Genomic DNA, 27,303 nt, shown 5'->3' with positions numbered 1-27,303 from the left:
TTTTTATATTTCTTATACCCCTGTGCACTAAATTCAAGGGACGAGAAGTATAAGAAAAATTTTGTCTAGAAGATAAAAAATGAAATTAGAAAAATCGACATTGTTTTCGATGTTTGCATTAAAATAAAAATTAAATAAACAAAAAAACAAAAAAATATTTGTTGTTGCATATTGAAAATGCAAATTATTATTTAAAAGTGATGTTTGGATCTCAAATATAGCTAAATACCTCAATACCTGTATGATGTAGAAAAAAATTATTATTGATGAAGTAAAATTGTAGAGGTTTAAACTGTCATTGTTGATAAAAGTCCAAATAACGTCGAAAGCTTAAAGTTTCTGTATATAATCTCATACGCAAAAGAATCAGAGGTTAAAATACTCAGGTTGCTACATTTTAAAACGAAAACAAAGATAGAAAAACGTACAAACAAAACATTTTTTTAAATTGTTAATTCGCTTGCAACGGACACAAACTCTCAGGTAAGATTTAACGTAACAATCGTAGTATATGCCACCTTTCAGATTGTGAATTAACACAAATGTCAAAATATTTTTTCATAAAAATTGATTCCAGAAATTTACGTTTGTAAGAGATGTTTTCTCGCGCTAAAATTTTTATGTTGAAAAAATATATGATTTTCAGAGAAGAAACAAAGATTTAATTTTTTTAAAGGCCGATAAGGACAATATAACTACTTCTGTAAATAGAACCGATTATTATACCAGTATTAAATTCTTGTTGAAGAATACATCCCTCTACAAAAAAGTGAACACAACTTTGGTACCTTCCATAGAATACAAAGTTAATGATATTGTTAAGATTTGGGAAAACAAATCTTACATTAGCGATGAAATGCCATATAGTTTAAAAAGACGTGGATCAATAATAGTCAATGCTTATGCGCTTCCTAAGATTCATAAACTAACTTTAAAATTGAGACTTATTGTTTCCTCTATTGGATCACCAACCTATAAATTAGCATCTTACTTAGCTACAGTTTTGAAACCCACATTATCAGCAACAAATTCTTTCATTAAAGACAGTTGGGAATTTAAAGATAAAATCAGGGATGTAAAAATACCTAAAGATCACTCGCTGGTTTCACTAGATGTGGTATCAATGTTTGACAGCATACCCTTAGATTTAGCCTTAACTTGTGTAGAACGGAAATTAACAAGTGATATGAATTTAACAAAAATACTAATAGACAAAGTGTTAATTTCTGTAAGAACGGTCTTTAACAACACTGTCTTTTCCTTTAACAATAATTTTTATAAACAAGTATTTGGTTGTCCAATGGGTTCTCCATTATCACCAATAATATCAAACATAGTTCTTGAATTTGTGGAAAAAAAGCTTTATCCAAATTAAATTTTAAACCGGTTTTTTATAAAAGGTTTGTCGATGATGTTTATACTATAATTCCGACTGAAAAAATAAACGAGTTTGTTAAAATTTCCAATAGCATCGGCAAATCTATTTAATTCACCTTTGAAATTGAGGAAAAAATACTTAATATCTTTTTAGATCTTTCTATCATTTAAACGGAAAATGAATGTTTAATTACGAGTTGGATTCGAAACCCGACATCATCAGGCCAATATCTTAGTTATAATTCTCATCATCCCTTTTCGCAAAAAATTGGTTTAATTAAAAATTTAGTCGACAAGTGTATAAAATTTAGTCATGTTCAGTTTTGGAGTAAAAATTTAAATTTCATTAAAGAAATTTTAGAATTCAATAACTATCCTCTACCACTCATCAACAGTGTTGTAAAAGAAAGAGTTCATGAAATTCATAACAGTTCAAGCAACACTAAGAAAAACGAGTGGTTAGATAAGCACAATGCAAATGATAAAGCGTTAACTATTCCATATATTCAAGGATTATCTGAAAGAATTAGAAGTTCTCTTAAAAAGTTAAACATCAATGTTTATTTTAAAAATTGCCATAAATTAGAAAATTGTTTCATCATCAAAAAGACAAGGATGCAACGGAAAATGTATCTAACATAGTTCACGTGATTAAATGCAGTTTGTGAGAAAATTTATATTGGAGAAACCTGCAGGAGATTAAAGATACGAATATCTGAGCACAAAAGGGATTGTGAAATCGGCAACAATAAAACTGGTCTTTCGCAAAATGCTTGGAATTGTAACCACGTTTTCGATTTTAATTAAAAAAACAAAAAAATTTTAGCGACAGAAAATATCTCTTACAAACGTAAATTTCTCGAATCAGTTTTTATAAAAAAATATTTTGACATTTGTGTTAATTTACAATCTGACAGATGGCATATTAATAATTATTACCAGTGCATTTTAAATTACTACTTTTTCCTTTTTTGAATTTGAAACTTCTTGCCGTCGCTCAATAGATGTACTACGATCGTTACGTTGAATCTTACATGAGAGTTTGTTTCTGTTTAATTTCTATATATTCTAAGTTCCTAACCATTATTTGGACTTTTATCAACAATGACAGTTTATACCTCTACAATTTTACTTCATCAATAATAATCGTATTATACATCATACAGGTATTTAGGTATTTAGCTGTATTTCAGATCCAAATCTCGCTTTTAAATAATAATTTGCGTTTTAAATATAAAACAACAAATATTATATATTTTGCAACGTCGGCGTTATGTATGGACACTTTTATTTTATTCGAAAATAAAAGCTATATAAAAATAAACACATGACCAAAATAAATCCTTTCTTCTCTTGAAGAAATTATTCACACATTCCATAATTCCATACTTACGATGGAAGATTTTATATTTGTGATGTCTTTCCACAGTTCTTTCGCTCTATTCATTTCAATAATTTTAATAATAACGACTCAACTCGTCACTACAAACTTTCAGCAGGGAAACAGTTGTCATGTGCGCACACAGATACGCACACGTATTATTTACACAGAATTGAACATAGTAAATAGTCGCAGGAGTGGGGTCCCCTGATGTTTTCTCAATATTGAGGACGAACCTGCAGTAAATTTTTGCAGTACCGCGACTCAAGTGTACAGTTAATTCTCAGAAATATTCACGACAAAAATATAAATGATGTTCATTATTCCTTAATAATTAACTTCCAATTCAACTCTGCTTTTTAATCAACATTAGTATAACAGACAAATAATTACAATTAGTTTTATATTAAGAATTTCCTGAAGAGGCTGCCTAAAAGGCCTCGAAACATGTTGAATCCTAGTAGTATGAAAAAGCATAATAAAGAAGTGAGCGAGCCTTCTCGTACAATTTTGTTGCCCAATTTGTTTTAAAAAAATTTATGTTGGTCAATAAAATTCACTGAATCTCTGGTTAAAATTTTCCATATCCATATCTGCTTCGAAAAGTATCATTCAGAGCCTATGAAAATAGAAAAAAATAATGATTTATACCGTAAATGTATGACTGACATCAGCGAACTGAAGATATGGCAATGTCGCATCCGTTCCACGTGCTGCAGTTTATGAGCGAATCTCAAATAACACGCGTGCTCACACGCGACGTTACTAAACTTGTGGCTGTGACTGTGTGAGTCAGAAACAAATTAAAGCGTTCTCTCAAATTACTTGCTACGTACCAACGGTAATTCCTTCACTGTTGCAGCTGAGCAACGTTTACTATTTTCGATTTTTGTCATTTTCAGACAACGAGCTTCGAATTCCGCAAAATCATTGCGTGCTCTCTAAATTTGAAATGATAAAATAAAGCTGATTGTCAGTTAAATTCTACTAATTTCTGTAGCTAGAATTAAGTCACTGACAATTAAGAGAATTGCACTGATTAGATTAGTAAAATTTTTTTCTCCACTTTCATTAATTAATCTAGAACATTTTCAAATTGTGTGCAATTGAAAAAGTTCATCAAGAGGATTTGTAAATATGGTTAAAATATATTTTAAGTATATTTTTGAAAATCAGGTATTGAAAATAAACTGTTAGTTAGAAAATAAATATAAAAAATACAAATACAAACTTAGCAAGTTAAAAAAAAAAAAATATAAAAAAATTTTATTCACATATAGATATACATCTTTTTATAAATACAAGGGTAAAATTAATTTGTAAATTACTACTAGTACTTGACAGCCTTTACACCTATGTATTGTTAAAGACTAAGTATATATATTCTGAGGAAAATTTTTCAATTAAACTGTTGGTTATACTTCAATATTACAAATAATATTGGAGTATAAATAAAATCTGAGTTAGAATTTGTTCTTCTAACAATTTCTTCTTATTCTATAATTGATTCACTATAGTTACGGTATAACTGATTTACTTCAGTTACGGCATTTTTACTGTTAAAATTAATAAACTTCTGAAACTGATTCATGGATTAAAATGAGGCGTGCTAAATAAATTAGTAAAATTTCGACTAGTTCAAGTTTAGAGAGTGTATTAAATCGAAGGGGATTATTTCGCATCTCGTAATTTATTTAGGAAATATGTGACGATTAATTTATATATGATATACAAAGGTAAAGAAAGTTTTGTACGACACATCTTTATTTACACACTTTTTTTCTTTGCCAAATTGACAAAGCCGTAAAAACTCAATAAAAATACACTGCTGATATGTTATCAGTACACCACAACTAGTATCCAGTAAGGTTGTCTAAAAAAGAAAATTTCTTAAGATTAAGAAATTCACAAGGCTTAAAGGCTTATGTATGCTACAAGTAGTTTATCTGAAAATTTGAGTCGTGTGAAAAAAGAATCCAGCTCTCGTAAGCGTACTAAACGATTTAATAGCGGAGGGCAATATTCGTTAAATACCTGATACATTTACGAAACTTAATCATTTATTCCTACTAGAACTTTAATAAAAGCTGGTCTATACCTTCCTTAACACTCAAAAGGAACTTGTAGGGCTAAAATGTGGAAAAACTAGGCTGAAGAATCTTGGTAGTGCCTCGTTACAACCTAACTAGAATTTCCTGAACAGAATTAAATAAGGAAATCTTTGACAAGTAATAAATAATTTTTTCTCATTCAATACGAGATAAGTTTTTCGTTGCCAGTACCTGGATACAAACTTAATACAATTTCCTGATCAGTTTTAACTTGAAAGAACCCTGCTGATTTCTGACAGAATTTCCTTGCTCGGAACGAGCGCTTTCTTCTGTCAAAGGGTTTTGCGAGAAAACGTGAGAGAAAAGCTGTTGTTGTGACGTTGCGATTCATTAGCTGATTGATACACAATGCGGTAATTAATTGCTCCTTTTTAATCGTTTTGTGTTGCGACTGGGTCATAACATCATAATCGGTTACGGTATGGACCTAAAAAGGAAATTAATAACAAGTATTTGATAAATGATAATTTAGTGAATAATTATCAAACTAATGATAAATTGAAAATAAGAGTAAGATATTTTAACATAAAGAAATTTTCAATAATGTATGAATTTTCACTGATCATTGTTAATTTTCGCAGATTCTTTGACTGTGTGAAAAAACGAAAAGGGTGAAACACTGTCCACCAAAGACTTCGAAACGGCTTTGTGGAGCGTCATCCCCAACGTTATAGATTGGGATGGAGGTAAAAGCGAGCGGACTAAGGCGGCCAAGGACTGAACAAGGCAAGCGACCCAAGAAGGAATGGAGAATCTTTAATGTTGTTAAATTTTTGAAAATAAACGAGTTTAGTTTCATTTAAAAATCGAAATAATTTTATTAAAGAAATAGTACCTGACAAGATTCTTAGTTGGGTCTCAATGTGATGTGAATCTGATCAATTCACATGTTAATAGAAAAAAAATTTTAATTTGGACAAACAAACTGAAAAAAGCTTCTGTTTTCACTGAGTTATGATGGAAACTACTTACTAATGTATTTCAGATAAATAAAAGGTTGGGTACCTTTGTTTTATCTTTTACTTCTCGAGTGACTCTCTGCTATGTTTCGTGACATTTATATGAGAAAAAAATGCCCGAAAAGTTTTGGACCAATCCGATCATATATATAGGTCTTTCAGGAGCCTTGAATTTTCCCATGTATTTTATATCAGAAAACATTAAGCAAAAGCTCAAATTCAAAATAACGGCGATCACAATTTTCGCAAAAACCCAACATGTTTGTATTTGTAGAGGAAATTAATTGAAACTTGTTTGAAACTCCTTTTTTTATTAAAAATTAAATAGTGATGTGCAAACCACAGAATTTTGAAAAATTACAAAGCATCGGTTGGCATGATCTCCAAAAAATCAAATTTTTTAAATCAATTTTAATGAAATTTAATTAAAATTGGGGAATGACGCAATTATATCAGTAAAAATAAACTAGCCATGCATACAAATGACGATTAAGAACCTTATATTTCGTTAATGGACTTGGTTCTATCACAAAATTTACCAATTTTTATGATAAAGTATGAAAAAAATCTTTTTGCTTATATCTTTGCCGCCATTTTTTAGAATTATAATACACTAATGGGAAAAATTAAAGGGCCAAAAAAGTTTTCCCAATTTTTAGTGATTTTTCAGAATGCTGTATCTCAGTGAAAAATGGGCGTATCCAGGTCTTAATAAAAAGCATTTTGAAGTTTTAAGTTTCTGGTTTTTAAATATTATAGCAAAAAAATTTTAGTGCGACATCTTCTACGCAATTTTAACAAGTAGTTAAAAGAAAAATTTTGCAAATTTTTTGCTTTTTTTCAAGTTCACGAGCTTGAAAAAATTTGTTTCAACTTAGCTATGGCATGGTCGCACAGAAAATTTAAGGGCAGTTCTGAAAACTGAAGTCGATTCCCTACAAAATTCTTCGACGATCTTGGATAAAATTTATTTTTATCCATAACTTAATTTGGAAAAAACAGGGAAAAAGGGTAATTTATTGTTTTCAGAACATCAGCGGCTAAATTTCAAATCTTCATGAAATAACTTATGTTGAGTTGTGCCTTTTACAGTTAAATAACCCTCAAAAACCCTGCAAAGTTACATTTCGAATTAAAGAACCGTTTCCTTGTTACAAACGGTTAAATTTTTGATGAAATTAAAGGGTCACGTTTTTTGTGCTTGAACATGTCCTAATCGTGGCTAAAATGAGAAAAAATTCGAGCTTTCTCCCGATTTTTTTCCCAAATACCGCTGAAACTTACAAAAAAAAAGTTTGCAAAATTTTTTTTTCTTGAAATTTTTATTTTAAAGGCTTCTAAATCTTGAAAAAGTGTTGAATGTCACTACCTCCGGCATTAGTGTTACCCAAAGCGTACCACGTGGAGGCTACATGGTTGGGATTTACGCTTATGTGTGCTAAAATGGCGGACATGAAATAGTAAACATGTTTGGATCTGGATAAGATTGGTGTTACTTAGGTTCTTGGAATCGCTGAGTTCAGTATTGATGTTTTATTTAAAATATTCAAATTGGCGTATTCAATATCGTCTATATGAACTATTAAAAATGTGTGGATATTAATAAAATTGAATATACTTAGGTATTGAGATCGATATTATAAGCAAATTATATGACTGTAAAGTTTTAAAGGCACTCAGATCTATGAGTCTGTACGGGAACGTGCCCTGGCTGCTATGTTGTCATGCCATGCCCCGGGTGATGCTCAATTCGTCATCGAAATCTTAGTTCGTGTCCGTCTTTCAAACTATGTGAAACTCGCTCCTATTACTCTTAACAAAAAGTGGTTTTAGTTACCTGAATTTGTCAAGTTAATTACTTATGCGCCTTACCCTAATGAAAATGACGAATAGGATCCGATAGAGTCAGATACAAAACAGATAAAGGTGCGGATAGCCTACTTCGGATTTTAGTCCGTCCCTATCTGGATCTCTTTCGGTTCGTAGAATCTTAGACTGAAAACTAGCGACTCTATCCGGATTTTCATCCGTATAACATATGGAAACTAGCATTTTATCTGGCCCTATGAATTGATCGCAGTTTAAGTAAAAAGACTCTTTTCTTTTAAGTCCAAGAACCGTTTTCTATCTGGATCTATTCAGCTTTGAATCGAATGTTGAAAACAGAAAATTGAATTAGTGGGCGACGGAATCTTATCTGGCACTATTCGGAATTTGTCGCAACTTTAGTAAAAAGACTCTTTCCTTCTAAGTCCATGAACCATTTTCTATCTGGATCTATCTGGATTCAAAGAGAACATTGAAAACAATAAATTAAATTATTCTCCCGGCGAAATCTGATGCGGCCCAATTTGTAAATTTGTCGGGACTTCAGTTAGAAGTCTTCATCTAAGTTCGAAAATGGTTTTCTATCATGTTCTGTACGGTTTTCAATCGAACATCAGAAACCAAAATTAAATTATTCGCCCGACGAAATCTTATACGACCCTATCTAGAACTATGTGAGAACTTAAATTCAAAGACTGCCCTAGTGAAAATGTCCATTGGGGTTATTAAAGGATTTTTATACTTCATTTTTTTATTATTTATTACTTTTGGATCCTTTTTCAACATTTTGAATATTTAAAGAGAAAAATTATTGATACCTAATTGGATAAATTGAAAACTGCGCGTTTAAGGAGGTTTTTGTATTACAGAAGATAGCTTTTTGTCACCAACGTTATTCAAGCATTTTCGCACTTGAATTTTATTTATCGTTTATTACCTTTGTATAGTTCGAACACTTTTTAAATATTTAAAGAAAAGAACTTTTCAAAAATAAGTAAAATTTAATTTCAAATTGCTTTTAAATACATTGTTTTTATTGGAGTATATCGAAAATTTTCAATTTGCCTTACAACTGCTTATTATAATCATGGCTGAAATTTTGTAACCAAATTCTAAGTTAAGAAATAAAATTTATTCGTTGAAAAATGCGGATAGAGCCCGATAAAATTCCGCATAGGGAATTATAGGCAGCGGAAGTATTTTGATTTGCCGGATAGAACCGGATAAAAAGGACACAAATAACGTGCAAGTTACCGAATTTGTATACACAAAGCCGCAAATCTACAGGTTCATTGAACGACATGCTACACGGTAACCTAAAAGATAATGCATTGGTAGCCTGGATTGCGGGAGCTATCAATGCCTTCGAGAAGCCTAGAAAGAGTATTCCAGTAACCGTTAAACAAGCTTTTCCAGCACCAGAAAATCCTCTTGCCCTTTTTTCAGACTGTAACAGCGAGTAAACAACATACGGGAAGTTCTGTGTTTTTTGGAAGAAGTTTAGTACCGCGAAACGCAAGTACCGTGCCTACGAACAATAATTACTAGCTGTATATAAATCCATTAGATATTTTAGACACATGGTATAATGTAGGATCTTTACTGTGCAGACGAATCACAAACCCATTACTTTTGAATTTCAACAAAAAAGTAACAAGTGTACCTGGATTTCATCGAGAAATATATCATTGATATATGATACATATCTGGGAACGACAACGTTGCCGCGGACGCTCTTTCGAAAATCGAAGAGCTCTCAAGCGGAATCAACTTCACGGCCCTTAAAAAATCACAAAATGAGGACACAGACATTAAAATGTACCTTTAGTCGGAATCGACCTTGCAGTTAGAAAAAGAACAATTACCAGGTACCAACGTAGTCGTCTACTGTGCAGTTTCAACTTGCACAGCTAGACCTTTTATCACAAAGCCTTTCCGAGGATTCGCGTTTAATTCGTTTGATAAATTATTGCATGCAGGGAGCAATGCCACGGTAAAGATGATAACAGAACGCTATATGTGGCCATCAATGAAGGTCGACTGCCGGCAGTGGGTTCGCGCGTGTATCCAATGTCAAAAAGCCAAAGTATCTCGACATGTCAGCTCACATTATGACTGACACGGAGATACAAGCACATACATCACAAGAGGATCCTGCTTCGTATAAAACAAAATTCAAGCAAAACTAAGTCAGGAAGACGAGTCAGATATCCTGATCGCCTTCAAAGTGGTTAATCATGAAATCTAGTGTGCAGTGATTTAAAAGACGTTCATGCGTGATTCCATTAAGACTATATTTTGGTTTTTTGTTTTTGTTTTCTGGTAAAAAATGTGCATTGACAAAGTGTTCCTTGCACAAAAATGTGTCTCTCTTTCCGATAAGTATAAATCACGTCCCTTATGTTCACCAAAGTAGAACTGTTTATAAAAAAGTCGTGAAACAGGAATTTCAATTTATTCAAATGTAAATTAATCAGACACTTTACAAAAATAATGTTCAATTTACATATCATAACAATACATCTATATTACATCGGGATTTGATATTTGGCATACACAATCATTAGCAGGGGGTACTGCGGCGTGCACCTTTCTAGCTATTTTTAATAATGATTTACAAATATTTCTAGTTTTAATGGCAGAGTACATTATAGAATATTTCAAGCCGGGGCTTATGTAATGTATGATACTTTATGCCGATCTGTTTATGACACGTATTTCTTTCGAAGTTTTTCGTCGATAGTATCAACAAATGATTTTACCGTAGAGTTTTAAAGGCACTCAGATCCGCGAGTCTGTACGGGTTTGTCCCTGACTACCCTGTTGCCATGACAGACCCAGGGTGACGATGAATTCATAATCGAAAGCTCAGTTAGTTCCCTTCTCTCAAACAAGGTGAAGCTCGCTCCCATTATTCTTAATTTAAAGTGTTTTAGTTACTTACATTGTTGAATTTAATTATTCATGCACTTCATTTCGCCTTCTTGGTTTCTTATTTAGGGTTATATTTTTTTATAAAAACGTATGCTATTATCGGATATTTAATAATATTTTCATCGGCTTTAAGTGTGTTTAAAATGAAATGAATCGTAAATTTGAAATATTTTTTGTCGGTTTTAGTGAAATTACGTAGTCCTTTAAATTAAACTCTTTAGGTTCATGATTTAAAATATTATACTAGAAATGCTAAAGGGCATTTTCAGGATAATCTACTGTAGCACACAAATAGTTTCAGGCAATCTAACCGAGAGCTTCAACTTCGCGTGAAAAAACTCGACATAAAGTTTTCTACGGAAATTCTGCAAAAATTTCTAAAAATTTTGTGGGCAAAGAATTACTTACGGTGGTCAACTTTGAACTCAGGATGGTACACTTATGTTCCGAGGATGACGCTTTCTAAAGGTAAGTCAAAAACAGCCTTATCGGGGCACTGACTTTCGAGGTCAGTTGTGCAGTAGTTTGTGAATCTCGAAATAAACTTTGTACTAGGGACACAAAGAAACATCTACCTTGGGAATCATACTCTTGCACTTGATATGCAAAAAACATTTCCGCACAAAAAAAAGTGTGAATCAAACAATGTCAATGATTCCCTGTGATGATGGGTACAAAGTGCCGACTACTTGGTTTCTAAGTGTCGGTTACTTGGAGTACGAAATGCAAAACAAAACAAGCAAAACAACTCGGAATTTCGTACCCCAAGTTCGAGAGATATTCGAATCACAATCAATGAAGAATGCACATATAGAGTCAAAGGTTACTGTTTTTAACTGCTAAATCAAAAACAATTTGCCTTTGAGTTTTAAGTACCCGAAGGGTTCGACTTTATTAATGTACGTTAAACTTTTCGAGAATATTGTAAAATGAGGATCTATACCACTTTAGAGTCTTCTGGCTCCTTATAGGTGTAGAAGGAAAAAATTTTGTATTAAATTATTACAATAATTTAATATTGAAGAGTGATGATTTTTACTAAACCTTCATTTACATTTTTATTTCATGTGAACTATTTCATAAATAAAGAAATTAAACCAGGGTGTTACTCACTAGTCGCATGTCACACACAATCGCGCACACGCGCGGCACGTGCATCCGTAGCGTTCTTCTGATGAGTAGCTTGAAGTTTTATAAAAACTATATTTTTTGGCCTCGACGGTTTCGGGTAACTCTTCATTTTTCAGCATCTTTTTTCTTTTAATAGCGAAGTCATGTATATTGTGGTTTCCAAGGCTAAGCCCGTCGTTATTTTGGGTCTCCTTAAGTTTACTACACGTAAAAAAGATTGTTATTAAAAAAGTCACGGCCTTCAAACTAAGTCTTGGATAACAGAAAGAAAAATAAAATATTGAATCTTATATATTTGAGAAATACATGGGCACATTTCGAACTTTTTAACGAACTTTGTATCGGAATTACGGTACAAATAGCCCCGTTTCCAGCTTTGTTTGTACCGAAATTTCGGTATCGGTATGCATGGCCTGATTTTTGTCATTGATAAATAAGCAACTCTATGGATTAACTTGCAGCCACTGATCAAGCGAACCCGAACCTCACATATGCTTGCCTACACGCCCCTCGGGAATGGGCGTCCGTTCTTTTTCGAAGTTTGCAGATTCTTTATGAAAATCCATCTTTATCTTATAAGTTTTTCTCGTATCCAAGATCTCACTACTTGTTCGTAGTTTTTTTACGGTCAATTTTGTTCGTGTACGCTTACAGGGAGTCAGAAGACTCTAAACTGGTATAGATGCTCATTTTTCAATAACCGTGAAAAGACTGCCAAGACTAAACAGCCGGAAATGATGTGACGTTTAACCGTAATTAGTCTTACTTCAGTAGAATCGCATAATAGTAACAATGGATGAATATCATCCCACTCATGGGTCCCAGAAATCTAAAAAAATTACGAGATGGTATTCAAGGATTGCACAAGATGATCTTTTAGTTTTTCAACCGAAATTAATTGCTTAAATATTTTTTTTAAATCGACGAAGTTAAAGTAACCAGGGAGAATCTACGAAGGGTTCGGAAATGTTTGGGGTTGAATTTCACCCCGAATTACTAATTAGGGTTAAAGTCAAGAAATACATGCATTATCGTGTTTCCTATATTTAATTATTGTATAGAATTCCTGAAAATAAAACCAAGAATCCTACGACCAAAGGACAAAAACATTCTAAGACTTTTTATGAAAGTATTGTTGAAATCCTATTGATGTATTTTTGTTTTATGTTTTTAATATATTAATTCGGCAAAAAATGTTAATAGATCATTCAATTAGATAGTACAAGAGCGACTAATTTCTATTTGCCTGGCCTTCTTTCCTCTACACTTTAAATCTATTAATATAAAGTTAAGACACATTTATATCTCTATAATTATAATAAGATTCTACATTTATGTAATCATTTTGTACATAACCCAGTGAGCACTGGAACATCCTAAAGACGTCCTTAGGACATCTTTAAATATCCTCGGACATGCTTGGACATTGACGTCTAAGTCCCAGGGTCGTTATAAAGACAACTTTAGGGCGTCCTAAAGACGTTCTATGTTTGGCCTAAAGTTATCCCAAAGATATCCGCAGGACTAGTCGTAAAGACGCCGCAAAAAGACCTATAAGAGACATGATTATTTTTTCACGCTAAAAAGTGAAAGACCTCCCGGTGGGCACCAGCACATCAAATGGACGTCCTAAACACGTCTTTATATGTCATGCGACATGGTGAGTATATTGTGAGCCATTAAGAGTATGAAATTCAATGTCAAAATAGAATAATATTGCAGGGGTTTAAAAAAGCAACATTTTTTTACCGATTATTTTCATATCGTGCGTTGCTTGGCTTAAAATGTTAATTATCGTTTGTTTTTGGAAAGCTTGAAAATGCTATAACTTTGATAATTTTGCTTTTATCGATAAAATTTATGTGAATAAATTGTTCTTGTTTCAAAGTTCTATGGACAACCGTAAATAGAATTTCCAAATCTGCCAAAAAAATGGTTTCGAAAATTTTGAAAATGTGCTCAGTCATTGAGTTTTTATACGAAATGGCTGGTTAACGAACTCCTTCTTTCTTTTTAGGCCCTGAAAAAGTGTACCGAAGCACACAATACTACAGACTGCAGACAGACAAACAGACAGACACCTTCATAAAAATAGTTTTTTCTGACTCAGGGAGTATTAAAACGTAAAGATTTGATGAAAACCGACCATGTCAGAATTTACACAAAACCAGTACGATAATCTTGTCACTCCCGTTTAAAGTTCGTTTAGACACACTGTGCTCCTTTATAACACTCTAAGGACTTCCGTAGGTTGTCCTCGGGACATCCTTAGGATGTTATCAAAGACGTCCTGAGGAAAACCTACGGACGTCCTCTGGATGTTATCAAGGATGTCCTGAGGACAACCTAAGGACGTCTTTAGAGTGCTATAAAGGATCGTGGTATGCCTAAACGAACTTTAAATGGAGGTGAAAAGATTATTTTATTGGTTTTGTGTAAAATTGGACATGGTCGGTTTTCATCAAATCTCCACGTTTTGAGACAATTGTTTCGAAAGTTATCGTGCTAACAAAAAAAACCATCCAGGGACGGATAGAAACATTCGTAAAAACCTGTTTTTTGGTTTCAGGGGGTCTAAAACGTGCACATTTGACAAAAACAGTAATGCCTAGAACGCAGTTATGGCAACACTGACGAAAAGTCGTTGTGCGACTAGGATGGGATGCGCAAACTGAAATTTGCTGGCGTGCGCGCACACCCTGCCGATAGAAATCTCAGAGTATTCTCAGTGGAAAAAGCTTGGCCGGTTTGAGACTATTTTAAGGTTGGATTTGAATGATTTAGTCTCTGAGATAGTCTGAGAGATTTGGGTCCTTTTCAAGGTCCTTTCAGAGTGATTCTTTCTAAGAGTGATGCGATGGTAATATAATTTTCCTTTTGTATTCGTCAAGTAACGGGCGGGTAGAGTTATTTATAGTAGTTGGCCGACACTAACCCGAGTCTCCCCTTTTAAATGTTCCTTCAAATTATTAACACTTTGTTTTTAATTGATGAATTTTCCCATTATTCTTATTGAAATTATAACTTATATATTAATATACAATTTTCTAGTTAAATTAAAAAATGTTGTCATTTGTTGGCGTATCTCATTCCATTTACGAGAAACGTTGTATTAATTCCAATTTTAAACATTTAGAAAAAAAAGTTTTAGGCTGTTTACTATGAAAATTTAAAAAATCGATTTCTAAACTTCAATCCGAAGTCTTAACAAAGGACCCTTGAGTGTCGACTACTCTATTGATATAGCATCTCTGCTTGTCATTTATGATTGAATTCTTATTTTAATTTTAGCCTCACTGCTTGTTATTCATGATCGTATTTTTATTTCAATTTCGGAAAGGATATTTTAAAGCCTTTAAAACAATTAAACGAGTTACCTGGACCTTTAAATATATCTACCTGAGTGCCTGCGGAGAATTTCTCAGAGCTTCTCAGAGCTTTAAGAATCTTTAGCATATATTCTGAGATTTCTATCGATAGGGCAGTCCTCAAAAGCACTTCATTAAAGGAATTTAATTCTTTTAATTTAGCCAAATTTCCTAATTCAAATCGTAATGTATCCTGTATATTATAGAACAGTTTCGGGCTTACTCTAGAGGATGTTTGTGGTAGCGTTCACGTTTTCACAATAAAACTTAGAGAAATCTCATGGCCGAAATATTTCTAAGGTGAACTTTAAAAAATAAATCTTAAAAATTAAGTCTCAATTTGTTTTTGTAATATTTCAGAGCATTTAAGCATTCAAGTCTTGTGAGAGAAAAATATAGAGTATGTGTTCATGTTGAAACACCATGAACATTATGGGGGTGTTACGGATGATAATAATTGCAAAAATATTACCAATTAATTCAGAAATTTTTTGATTTTCTATGACAAGCGTCGGAGGAGTAAGGGTCGTGCTGTGGCTGAAAGAGGACTCAGCTCGGGCCTGAAAGCAAGTACCTCTGTACCTTCTGTACCTTAGAGAGAGATAGCTTATTGCTTTCATTGCCCGTCTTTTCCTAATTCTTCTTGCATTTTCCAGTCTCGAATATTTTCTCGTGTCGACCTGTGGAACTTTACTTGACTAGTTTTGCTGGCTTAACTATTGCACTATTCAAATGCTAAAAATACAAGGTTGATTGCGAAAAATCAAAAATATAAATACAGTACAAAGATAAATAATTATTAAAATTAATTATTCTATACAAAACTTTTCGGCCAATACATACCCCCCTGCCAGTAATTGAAGTATAGAAAATTACGATACAAAACCAAAAATAAGTAAGAATACAATTGTGAAAAAGAAAAAAAAAATAGTTGCGACAAAATTATGAAAAATCTCCTCACAGTTGGTCTGGGAACCTAACTTTTCTGCTAGATCGGGTTGACCTTGTCGGTGCTAGAAACTCAGCTGAAATCTCGGGGTCATCCGAGGTAAGTTTATTCCGTTTGTTCGGAATCTGTTTCCTTTGTATGCCGGTTTCAATCTGTCAATTGAGACGTTAATGTCTTTGCCTTTAATGTTGAAATTGAACAATTTTTCAGAGCGATTGTTGACCAAATAAGAACCGTCGTAAGGAATTTGTAGCGATCCTCTTGGTTGATCATGCCGAACGACGACATGCTCAGATGTCGAGAGGTGTTTAAAAACATATATTTTTTCTGACTTCCGTCCAATCCTCAGTTTTATGACACTTGATGGGTTCTTTCAACTTTCGGTGTGACCTTTTCACCAAGCCGTTGGCAGAGGGATGATATGTTGTCTTCCTTAGATGCTGAGTCCCCAGTAAGTTGTTTAATTCTCAAAAAAGTTGTGACTCGAATTGACGACCTTGATCGGCAGTTACTCGCAACGGAGTTCCGAATTTTGCGATCCATCCTGACAGAAATTCTCTCGCGACGGTTGCTGACTCAATGACTTTGATTGGAAAAGCTTCAGGCCAGCGCGAATATCGGTCAGTGCAGATCAGAACAGCGGACACCGTTCGAAATGGGCAAAGGACCGACCAAATCTATGTGCACGTGCTCAAATCGAGAATTTGGCGGGAGAAATGAGCCGATATGTGCTGATACATGACGAGAGATTTTGACAGGTTGGCAGGGAACACATGCTCGTGCCCAGAGCTTGTAGTCAGCTTTGATCGATGGTCAAACATAGCGTTTAGTGACAAGCTTCGTCGTGGCTTTGATTCCTGGATGCGACAATTGATGGAGTGAGTTGAAAACTACACGACGCCATGGTTTCGTCATAAAGGCTCGAGCTACAGAGATAGAAACAACGCAGTACAGAGTCGTATGCGTCTCTGGAAGTTGAACTTTTTTTATTTGTAACACAGTTCCTGATTGAAGGAAAAACTGTACTTCTTCATTATTGACTTGAGATCTTGCTGATGTTGCAAAGTCAACTCCGTTCGCAAGTTCTTCAACCCGAGACAGACCGTCGGCTATAACGTTTTTCGAACCTGAAATGTGCCTAATGCCCGTTTTATGGCTTTATAAATAGCAAGTAACTCTCAGTTATAGGCACCGTATTTCTGGTCAGCGATGCTTAACTTCTTCGAGCAATAGTCTAGAGGTTGCCATTCCTTGTTTACAAACTGCTGGAGGGCGGCTTCGATCGCGAAATTCGGACGTCGGAAAAAATTGCAAGAGGTGCTGCAGGTGCTGGATAAGCCAGGAGCACGACTTCTGCTACACTCTTTTTGCATTTATCAAAAGCCTGAACAGCCGTTTCGTTCCAGATGATGGTACTTTCTCCTTTTTATATTTCCTTTTAGCTGATCGTGCAGGGGAGCTTGTTGTACAGCTGCTCTAGGTATGCAACGCCTGCTGAAGTTCACGGTTCCCAGGAAACGTCGGAGTTCTTTTGCTGTGTTGGGCTGTGTGTAGGTCAGAATTACTTCCACATTTTCAGGAAGAAGTTTCATTCCATGTTCCGAGACCTCGAACTCTAGGAATTTTATCGTAGAAACTCCCCAAAGACATTTCGCCGGTTTGATCACAAGACCGTAGGCTTTGAATCGCTCGAAAACTTCTCGCACGTCCTGCCTGTGTCCCTCCTCATCAGATAAAGCAATTAAAACATAGTCTATGTACGTGAAAACGTAATCTAGGCCACGAAGGACTTCGTCGAGTAAACATTGGCCAGTTTACGCCGGATTACGTAAGCTAAAGCTCATTTGCCTAAATTCGAAAAGAACGAACGGGGTCGTGATAGCCGTTTTTAGCACATCCTCCTCAGCGACGAGAATCTGGTGATACGAGCGAATCAGATCTACTGCTGAGAAAATCTTTCTACCGTGTAGCGATTGTGCAAAATCTTCCATGTGTGGTACAGGATATCGGTCGGGAATCGTTCTCGCATTCAGCCGCCGATAAACTTCGCAGGGTCTCCACTGGCCCTTATTCTTAAGAACGAAGTGAAGCGGAGATGACCAGCTGCTTTTGGAAGGACATAAAATACTTAAATCTAGCAAGTTCTGGATTTCCTTTTTCGCTAACTAGAGTTTCTCTGGCGCTAGACGACGAGGTCGTTCGAAAACTGACGGACCGGGCGTTGTATGAATGTGATGACGAGTCGAGTGTTTGGTTTCAGTTGTGATACCGGTAGGTCGCGAAATTTCTGGGTAGAGCTGCAGAAGTTCATGCCAAGGCGAAGAGCCTGCTAGGATATGGACTCCTATCCAATTTTCATCACACGCGGCCACATGACCCGTGACTGAAACCGTCGTTAGACTATCAACGAGACGCTGATTACGGGTATCCACAAGCAAAGCAAAATGGTCTAGAAAATCGACCCCGATAATGGGTTTCATTACGTCAGCGATCACCAAATGCCATAAAAACTTTCGTCTGAGTCTAAGGTGAAGAGTAATTAACTCGATGTCGTAATTCACGATACTAGAATTATTTGCCGCCTATAATTAGTAATTTGATTTCTCTCGCCTACCGCGTACCATTGTGTGAGGGAGAACGCAGAGGTCTGCTCCTTTGTCGATTAGGTACTACGTCTTCGTGTTGCTGTCGGTGACAAAGAGGCGACGCGACTTATGGCTGTAAGCGTCAACCTCCCTTAACGCCTGCCCACATCGTTTTCCGAATTATTATTACAAGGTGTCACACACCGCTTCACTTTTTCTCCGAAACGCGAGTAATCAAAGCACAGCCCGTTATCTCTATTACAACTCTTTGAATGCCCGCGTGAACGTGAATGATTACGGTAGTAGCGACGGCTACGTGAAAAATTTTGATTGGAATCTTCTTTAATGTTTTTAACTGCGGCCACTACCTCGGCGAGTGTGCTGCTTATCACACTTATATGCTGCATTAGCACATGCAACGGTACCGAGGTTAATGAAACTTGTTCGCGAGGAGTAGCTTCTGCGATAGAGTCCACTAAATCACCGAGATCGTCCAAACCTGTCTGTTTTTGCGATTCTAAAATTGCGTGTGTGAATTACGGTAGGCGTGCTAACCAAAGCGGTCGAATCACCTCATCGGGAACTACCGAACCGGCCAAATTTCGGAGATTTCGGAAAAACTGAGAGGGCTTCCGGTCACCCATCTCTTCGTGTTCTAAAAGTCTTCAGGTTTTCTGATCTTGCGATACACTCAACCGGCTAATCAATTCGGTTTTTAATTTGACGTATTTTCCGGTTTCCGGTGGATTCAACATTATATCGCGCGCTTCATTCCAATATTTACGATCTAAATTACTCACCAAGTAACTGAACTTTGTTTCATCCGTGACAATACCTTCGAACAAAAACTGATTCTCCACGTGTATGAACCACATTTCTGGATCTGATTCGACAAATGGTGGAAGTTTTAGGGCCACACGGTCAATTTCCGGGTACGGGTATCCCGGGAAGAGTAGTGGATACATCGTGATGCTTGAAGTCGGCACCGTCTGCACAGGTGTTGTAGTTATCGCGACCGTGGTACTTTCTGTCGTTTTGCGTGAAAAATCACTGTAACTGCACTAAAAAAAACACTGCTGACACTGTTCACACTGTCCACTCAGTTCACTGTTCACTATGTCAGTTTTACTTGGGATTCGTGGCCGCAAAAAAGTCCGAGAAAAGTCTGAGCCACGCGGCCCGTCGGTTTTCCGGAATTACTTAAAACCCGAGTGGAATTGTTCAGCGTGTTCATATCACATAGGGGTCAACAATTTGTGGGGGTGTTACGGATGTTAATAATTGCACAAATATTACCAATTAATACAAAAATTTATGGCTATTCTATGACAAGCGTCGGAGGAGAAAGGATCATGCGGTGGCCGAAAGAGGACTAAGCTCGACCTAAACGCAAGTACCTCTGTACCTTCTGTACCTTAGAGAGAGATAAACTATTGCTTTCATTGCCTTCTTTTCCTAATTCTTCTCGCATTTTCCAGTCTCGAATATTCTCTCGTGTCGACCTGTGGAACCCTACTTGACTAGTTATACTGGCTGAACTATTGCACTATTCAAATACTAAAAATACAAGGTTGCTTGTGAAACATCAAGAATAGAAATACAGTACAAAGATAAATAATTATTGAAATTATTCTATTATTCTATAGAAAACTATTCGGCCACCATAAACATCAATAATTGTATATGAATTGATTTACATTTCTTTTCTGAAAATATTCCAAAAATAATTTTTCTTACTAATGATAAGTATTGAGGGTCACGGATGGTAAGGTTATCAGTAAATATGTATAATTTGACAGGTTGTTCATTTTTTTGTAGGTTATTTTTCAGAAGGAGAGTGAATAAATGAGGAAAAGATTGTTTGTAGACAAATGAAAAATATAAATGTGCTCTGAAAAGAAATTGAAGAATAAATTGTTTATTTATGCAAATGAAGCGAAGTGAAGGTTTTAATTAACTGTATTTGACAAATCTGCATCCGTGAATATTAAAGCTATTGTTTGCAAAAATGTGTTCATGCTTAAATGTCATGAATATTATTAATTGTCTGAGAATGAATGTACATTTTTTTCCTGAAAATATTCGGGAAATAATTTTTCATAGCGCATCTATTGAAACTGCGAGTTTCGATACCTGTAGAGCGGGTTGAAACACGGTGTTTGCATCTCTAGGGTTGAAACATTTTGTCTTCTGAGTTTCGGTACGTGTAGAGCGGGCTGAAACACTGTGTTTACATTTCTAGGGTTGAAACATTTTCTTTAGCTCTAGAGTATACACGTAGGTAGTACCTCAACTCGAATTTTCAATAGATTTACCATGAAAAATAATATGCATTACTATTTCTTTATAATTACAGGTTTTGAGGATGAAAAATGTTAAGATTATGAGTATCATAAAAACTGAGAGGGTGTTAATTGTTTACGAGATTACAAGTACTATTATTGTCTTTGACAGTTATGTATGAGTAGGTTGTGATTTTGAAAATGCTTACTCTTAAAAAACGATACTTATCTAATCACTCTAATTCTGATTCATTGTTAAACAATTGTCTTCGTTATTCGTTATTTCTTTTTTAGCTTTTTAGATAAAGGTTTACTTTCAATAAATACAGTTTAGCCTGCCGGCACCGGCTACGGAACAATTTTGCCGAAGCCAGCAACGAAAAAATTTTGACAATGCCGCCAACATTGCTCGTTGCCGGTTTTTTTTCCGCCGGGTGTGAAGTTCCGAAAATCGTGTAGTGATGTATTTTTCATTTATTGCTTAAGAATATGGTGATGAAAATTGGAAAAAAAATAATTTTCAAAGTCTAATCTTAAAAATACTACGTTACTAACGTACTAATACTGGTGTATTTCGATGCGTTCATTATGAACAACGTGTCCTATAAAAAAGTGATTAATAACAAATTTGTAAATATTTTTTGGGTGCACAATGTTTGTCTTATCAATTTTTTTCCTATCCTGCATAATTTGACCGCAAAATGCAATTTTTGACTTTTATTTAATTATCGTGCGGTCAAAATTTGAATTTTTTGGAAAAATTAAAAAATTTAATATGATAATCTTGTAGGACTGTCAAAAAATAAAATTTTTCTTTTCAAGCACTATGAACAACTGCACACAGAATTTTTGAATCTTGAACAAATTTGTACCCTAAAATTTTAAAAATGGGTTCACTTTTAATATTTTTTATCTAAAATGACTGACTAACGGACTTGGTATTTAACTTAGGACACTAAAAGATTGTACCAAAATCCAATCTAATAGATTAATCTTTTTCAAAAGTTATCGTGCTTCTGACAAAAATTAGCGAGGTCAAATTTTATACAAATCTAATACCTTTTCTGGTAAGAATGTAAAAATGATTTCTTTGTCATGAATAATTTTCTGATAGTTCTGTTTTTAGTTTAAATCATAAAAAATAGCATCAAAAACATGAAAAGTTAAATTTTTTGAAACCCCACACCCATGTGTGGGCCAGAGTGGACCGACCAGAGTTGGGCCGACTAAGATGTTTTCAAGCTACCATGGTCGAACCGACGTTGGCGACGGACATCGGCGTCGAGCGAAAAGCCGACCGTCAGCCCAAATCTGGCCCAGCTATGGTACGACAATCGGATAAATTGTGGCAGATTGGTCGTTACGACCACAATAATGTGGTCAGTCCGACTCTGGATACAGCAGTCGGATTGACATAAGTCACCTTGATGCAGCCGATGGTCGATCAAACATTGGCCCGAGTATGAGCAGACCGTCGGATAAACTCTGGTTGATTGTTACAAAAAGACCGTGAATCTGCAATGCTTGTATTAAATTTATCTAAAAAATTTTATTTTTAGATAAGTGTACTTCTCAATTATTTAATAATTGTAATAATTATTTAAATTATTATGTATGATTTATTTTCAAAATTTCGAAAAATTGAAACAGAGATGTTCACTTTTTTTAAATTGTTATCCTATGCTACTTTTTGTTGAGTGACTACATAATTTTGATTCATTTCTTGTGATGTTTAACAAATTTCTATTTCTTTAAGCAATGTTTATTTGCTTAAGTAGTTACTTTTCGGCAACTAAAAAAATTAATAAAATAGAAAAAATACTTCTAATATACAAATTCTTATAATACTTTTTATTTTCAAAAGAAAGCTGATCTCTTCGGCTCAATTGTTATAAATTGTGAAGATAGACAGTAAATAAATGTTTAAATAAGTACATAATGTTTTTAGAAAAATTTATTACTCGAAACAATGATAAAGAATTGAATTTCAAATATAAAATACAATTCTTTTTTGCATTTTTTGAGAATAAATAATTGTTTAAATAATCTACATTTGTTAAAACAGTTCGAAATTGTTTAAAAATTCATGTTAAATATTCAAATTGTCCGATAGTAATTTTTTGTATGAAAAAGACGAGGGGGAAATTGCTAAAAAGTAATAATAATACTTAAAAATGTTGTTTTTTTTGTTTGATTTCACGGTAATATTTGGGGTGCTGCGGGGATGGTGAGGATGGGTTGGAAAGACAAGTTATTAGTACGGTTTTATGTCGTAGACAATCCTCTTCAATCCCTATAAAATTTCGCACGTTTCCATGAAAACCTGGAACATGAGTTCAATTTTTGGAAAATTACCAATTTTCCCGTGTAGCGCAAGAAGCGTTTTTTGGACCACCCTAATATACATACTACGTTCCATTGATAGCATCAAAAGCTAAAGAGAAACAAAATAAGTTTGAAGTTTCAATGCCTTACTCTAAAATTGCCAGCCAATCCCTTCCGCATGCTTTAAATATACTTTTTATGGCTACCGATAGTGTTTACACTTCGCCAAAAAAAACCTGCAGTTTGAAAATTTAACATTGGAAATTATATTCTCAGGTATTTCCATGTTCATTGTTCATAATGAACGCATCGAAATACACCAGTATTAGTACGTTTGTAACGTAGTTTTTTAAAGATTAGACCTTGAAAAATATTTTGTTTCCAATTTTCATGACCATATTCGTAAACAGTGAATAAGAAATACGTCACTACACGCTTTTCGCAACTTCACACCCGGCGGAAACAAAAGCCGCCACCGGCAAGATTGTTCCATGGCCGGCGTCGGCAATAGTGTCATCTTGCCGGCACCGGCAAGGTTGTTCCGTCCGGTGCCGGCAGGCTAAACTGTATTTATTGAAAGTAAACAACGAAGACAATTGTTTATCAATGAATCAGAATTAGAGGGATTAGGTAAGTATCGTTTTTTTAAGAGTATTTTTTTGAAAACCACAACATGCTCATAAATAACTGTCAAAGACAATAACAGTACTTGTAATCTCGAAAACAATTAACACCCTCTCAACTTTTATGTACACTCATAATCTTACCATTTTTCATCCTTAAAAACCTGTAATTATAAGGAAAAATTATTTTCCTAATATTTTCAAGAAGAAAATGTACATTCATTCTCAGATAATTTATAATATTCATGAAATTTAAGCATGAACACATTTTTGTAAGTATATACTGATAGCGTTACCATCGGTGAACCTCAACACTTATCATTAGAGAAAAATTATTTTCGGAATATTTTCAGCAAAAAAATGTACTTTAATTCTTATAAAATTATTAATGTTCATGGTGTTTCAACATAACTGCTGTTTCACTAATCAACAAATTATTCTTCAACTACTCTTAAGTCAGAAATTTGACAATAAACAATTAAAATAGGCGTATTTAATATAATTCTTTTATAATGTTAAACTTTACGCGGCAATGAATAGGTTTAGTAAGGTCACGCCGCCAATTGAACACTTCTGGCATCATTCTCTAGCTTTTTGATACACGCACGACTATCTTTCGAATACGTTTTACCACTGTGCACAAACTATGCCTTTTTAGATGAAATGACATCTGGTGAACTGGACTTTATAGTCGGAGAGCCGAGGCCGTTTTTGGCGAGTTATTAGGTAACGATTCTGCCACTATTTTCCTGATTGTTGAGAATATACTGATCACGAAATGTGGCTTCTCCAGGGGTAGTCCCGAGGAGAAGGTGTTTACTTACTCATTCGAAGTTGTAAAGAAGATGATTAAAATAAGTTATAGGGTAACGGCTGAATCTTTCTGCGTTGAATGAGGAAACAATTAGACAATGTTCCGTGCAATTGGCAGAACAATAGGCCGGTGCGAAAAGGGGGGCAGAACGATCCAGAGGTGTAAAAGAATGTGTCATTTTAAAGTTATTTTCTAACGCCCAAATTTTTTATATAACATTCTACTCATTATTCAAAACATATATTCGAAGAGGCAGAACAAAATCTCGGGGATAACATCCTGGCAGAACATCGCAAACTGCCCGGTTTTCACATTGGTCATTGTGCGTCGATTTACGGCCGTGTCACTGCAAGCAGAGTGGTCACTTGTGCTCCGAAGACCATCAGTAGCATAACTAGAGACATAGTTTACGCCATTCTTCTCGCAGTATCAGGGCCATCAACCGACGCGCAGTGACCAATGTCAAAACCGGGCAGTTCGCGATGTTCTGCCAGGATGTTATCACCGAGATTTTGTTCTGCCTCTTCAAATATATGTTTTGAATAATGAGTAGAATGTTATATAAAAAATTTGGGTTTTAGAAAATAACTTTAAAATGACATATTCTTTTACATCTCTAGATCGTTCTGCCCCCCCCCCCCCTTCCGCACCAGCCTATTATTCTGCCAATTGCACGGAACATTATCTAAATGTCTTGACATTCAACACAGAATAATTAAGCCGTTACCCTATGACTTATTTTAATAATTTTTTTTACAACTTCGAACAAGTAATTAAACACCTTCTCCCCGGGACTACCCCTGGTAGTCCCGGGAAAATAGTGACAGAATCGTTACCTAATAACTCGCCAAAAACGGCCTCGGCTCTTAGACTATTAGGCGAATTGGATACCTACCGGGACCAGCGTTGGTACCGCACCGAATCAGTGTCCCTAATCATGGGAACTTTTTAAGCTACGCTTGGGTCGCGCCGATCACCCTATTGGCCAATGTTAGCGTGCTGATTTTGAATGATATAAACATTCAGATTTAAAATTTAGGATAAATAAAGTTTGGAAAATGCATTCAAAGTAATTTCTTGATCCCAAATTAGAATTTTTGAGCAACAGATAAAAAAATAATGCGTTTTTCATGCAAAAAACGTTATTAATTCTGACTTCAGAAAAAAGAGATTTTTTCTTTAAATTAGCTTTTTAAATGTTTTAAAATTTTAATGAAAAGGTAATAAGAAATTTTAGTTTCAAGCCAAAAATATTAGTTTGAATAGTATACATATGATTTGATTATTTGTATACAATATTATATATTTTATAATATTTATACAATAATCAATTAGTAATTGTAATTCAGGTCTTCTTCAAGTTCTTAAAAAATGTATGATATAACACTTATCAGGGCAGTAACTAGTCACTCTTAATTCATTTTTGGAAACTTTAGTGATTTTATTTTGAGTTCAATTTTCGGAAATAAACAAAAATTTAATTATTAAACACGGCAGAGACGAGATTAATCATTGGGAAAAACAAAAATGTTGTCTTTCTCTGAACGCAGAATTCATAACCTATTTTTCATTAGAATCGATTTAATTGTGTTTGTCACTTCAAAGTCTTATTTTAGTATTTGGAAAATTTTATTTTTGGGTCACTTAATACAAATCCATCCTCAGGATGACTCCAGCATGTCAGCATTTTGATTAAATTAAAAAAATAGCCTATAATAACTCATGCTACATACACATACACTGAACCCACAAATCCCAAACACAACCCAAACCTACATACTTCAAACGCACACACCCCATACTCACAAACCTAAGCTTACATAGATTTAACTTGAGTTAAAATGTATAAGATGAATAATTTCTTTAACGAGACAATGATCATTTCTTAAAATATATTATTGATTATATATTTTCTAACTCTACTTTGTTTAAATTTTAATCCATAGATATCTAACCTCAAACCTTTAAAATTTAATCTTAAATTAATTGAATATAAGATAAAATGCATAGCAATGTATAATCTTATTTGCAGGAAATTTGCACTGGAAATATTAAATATAACATTTTTAGAGAAGAATAAAAGAAAATTTTATTATTTGATTAAAATCGCCACGTGGCTCGAATTTTCTCCCATATTTATCACTGTGCCTCGCGATCAAACTAAAATACAAACAATTCGACCCGCGACCATCGTGGATCGGAGTCGGCAATCATTAATTCATCATTGTAATTCTCCCTGTGTTCAAATTTAATAAATCAGGGATTTTTATCCCGCAACGGCTTTTTCCCTTACACACGTGTATTATTTCAAATTCCTCGACATCGAGCGATATTGACTAAGTTTTAGAGCTTGTTCAATATTAATGGGATCATCGGGGTGAGAATAAGGACAACAATCAAAAAAGGAAAAAAAAACTCGCTGAACAACCTAAGGCTAGGCGAGTCAGCATTCAGTTTTCGAGAAAATTAAGAAAAAATTATATGTTCATAAAAATGTACATTTTTTCAATTGCTTATACTGCAATATTAAGCAAATATATGAAAATTCATACGAAAGATAAAATGCGGGCATTTTCCTCAACTTTCGAACGAACTGTACTAAAATCCACTTTAATTATCTATTTATAATGTAAATGA

At 34.4% G+C, this 27,303-nt stretch overlaps 2 protein-coding genes across 5 annotated transcripts in view; one reads left to right on the top strand and one right to left on the bottom strand.

Moving 5' to 3' along the window:
- Positions 1-4,898: 4,898 nt before the first annotated feature.
- LOC117176771 lies at positions 4,899-12,342 on the bottom strand. Its single transcript, XM_033367064.1, has 3 exons — positions 12,210-12,342; positions 11,703-11,921; positions 4,899-5,296 (listed from the first exon to the last, which is right to left on the bottom strand). Exons 2-3 carry the CDS (start codon positions 11,745-11,747, stop codon positions 5,009-5,011), a joined length of 333 nt encoding a protein of 110 aa, XP_033222955.1. The 5' UTR covers positions 11,748-11,921; positions 12,210-12,342; the 3' UTR covers positions 4,899-5,008.
- LOC117176770 overlaps positions 9,766-27,303 on the top strand; it is a 36,844-nt gene continuing 19,306 nt past the window's right edge. For 2 of the 4 annotated variants that reach the window (XR_004467616.1, XM_033367063.1), the window contains exon 1: positions 9,766-11,057. Coding sequence is in view for 1 of the 4 variants with exons in the window: in XM_033367063.1 (XP_033222954.1) it covers positions 11,042-11,057 (16 nt within the window). In the remaining 3 variants the exon portion in view is untranslated. Of the gene's footprint in view, positions 11,058-13,080; positions 13,381-27,303 lie in introns of all 4 variants that reach the window. The other 2 variants (XR_004467615.1, XR_004467614.1) reach the window with 2 other exon arrangements.

Source organism: Belonocnema kinseyi, chromosome 7, assembly GCF_010883055.1.
Source record: "Belonocnema kinseyi isolate 2016_QV_RU_SX_M_011 chromosome 7, B_treatae_v1, whole genome shotgun sequence".
Taxonomy (NCBI): Eukaryota; Metazoa; Arthropoda; class Insecta; order Hymenoptera; family Cynipidae; genus Belonocnema; species Belonocnema kinseyi.
Note: the sequence above shows the minus strand (reverse complement) of the source record. Positions and strands in the feature narration are given on the sequence as shown.

Bases quoted from the DNA above. Each gene is read 5' to 3' on its own strand.
- LOC117176771 (XM_033367064.1), bottom strand. From the start codon at position 11,747: ATGCACGTGCCGCGCGTGTGCGCGATTGTGTGTGACATGCGACTA. The intron at 5,297-11,702 runs GTGAGTAACACC...TTTCCTTTTTAG, and splicing joins TTGTGTGTGACATGCGACTA to GTCCATACCGTAACCGATTA.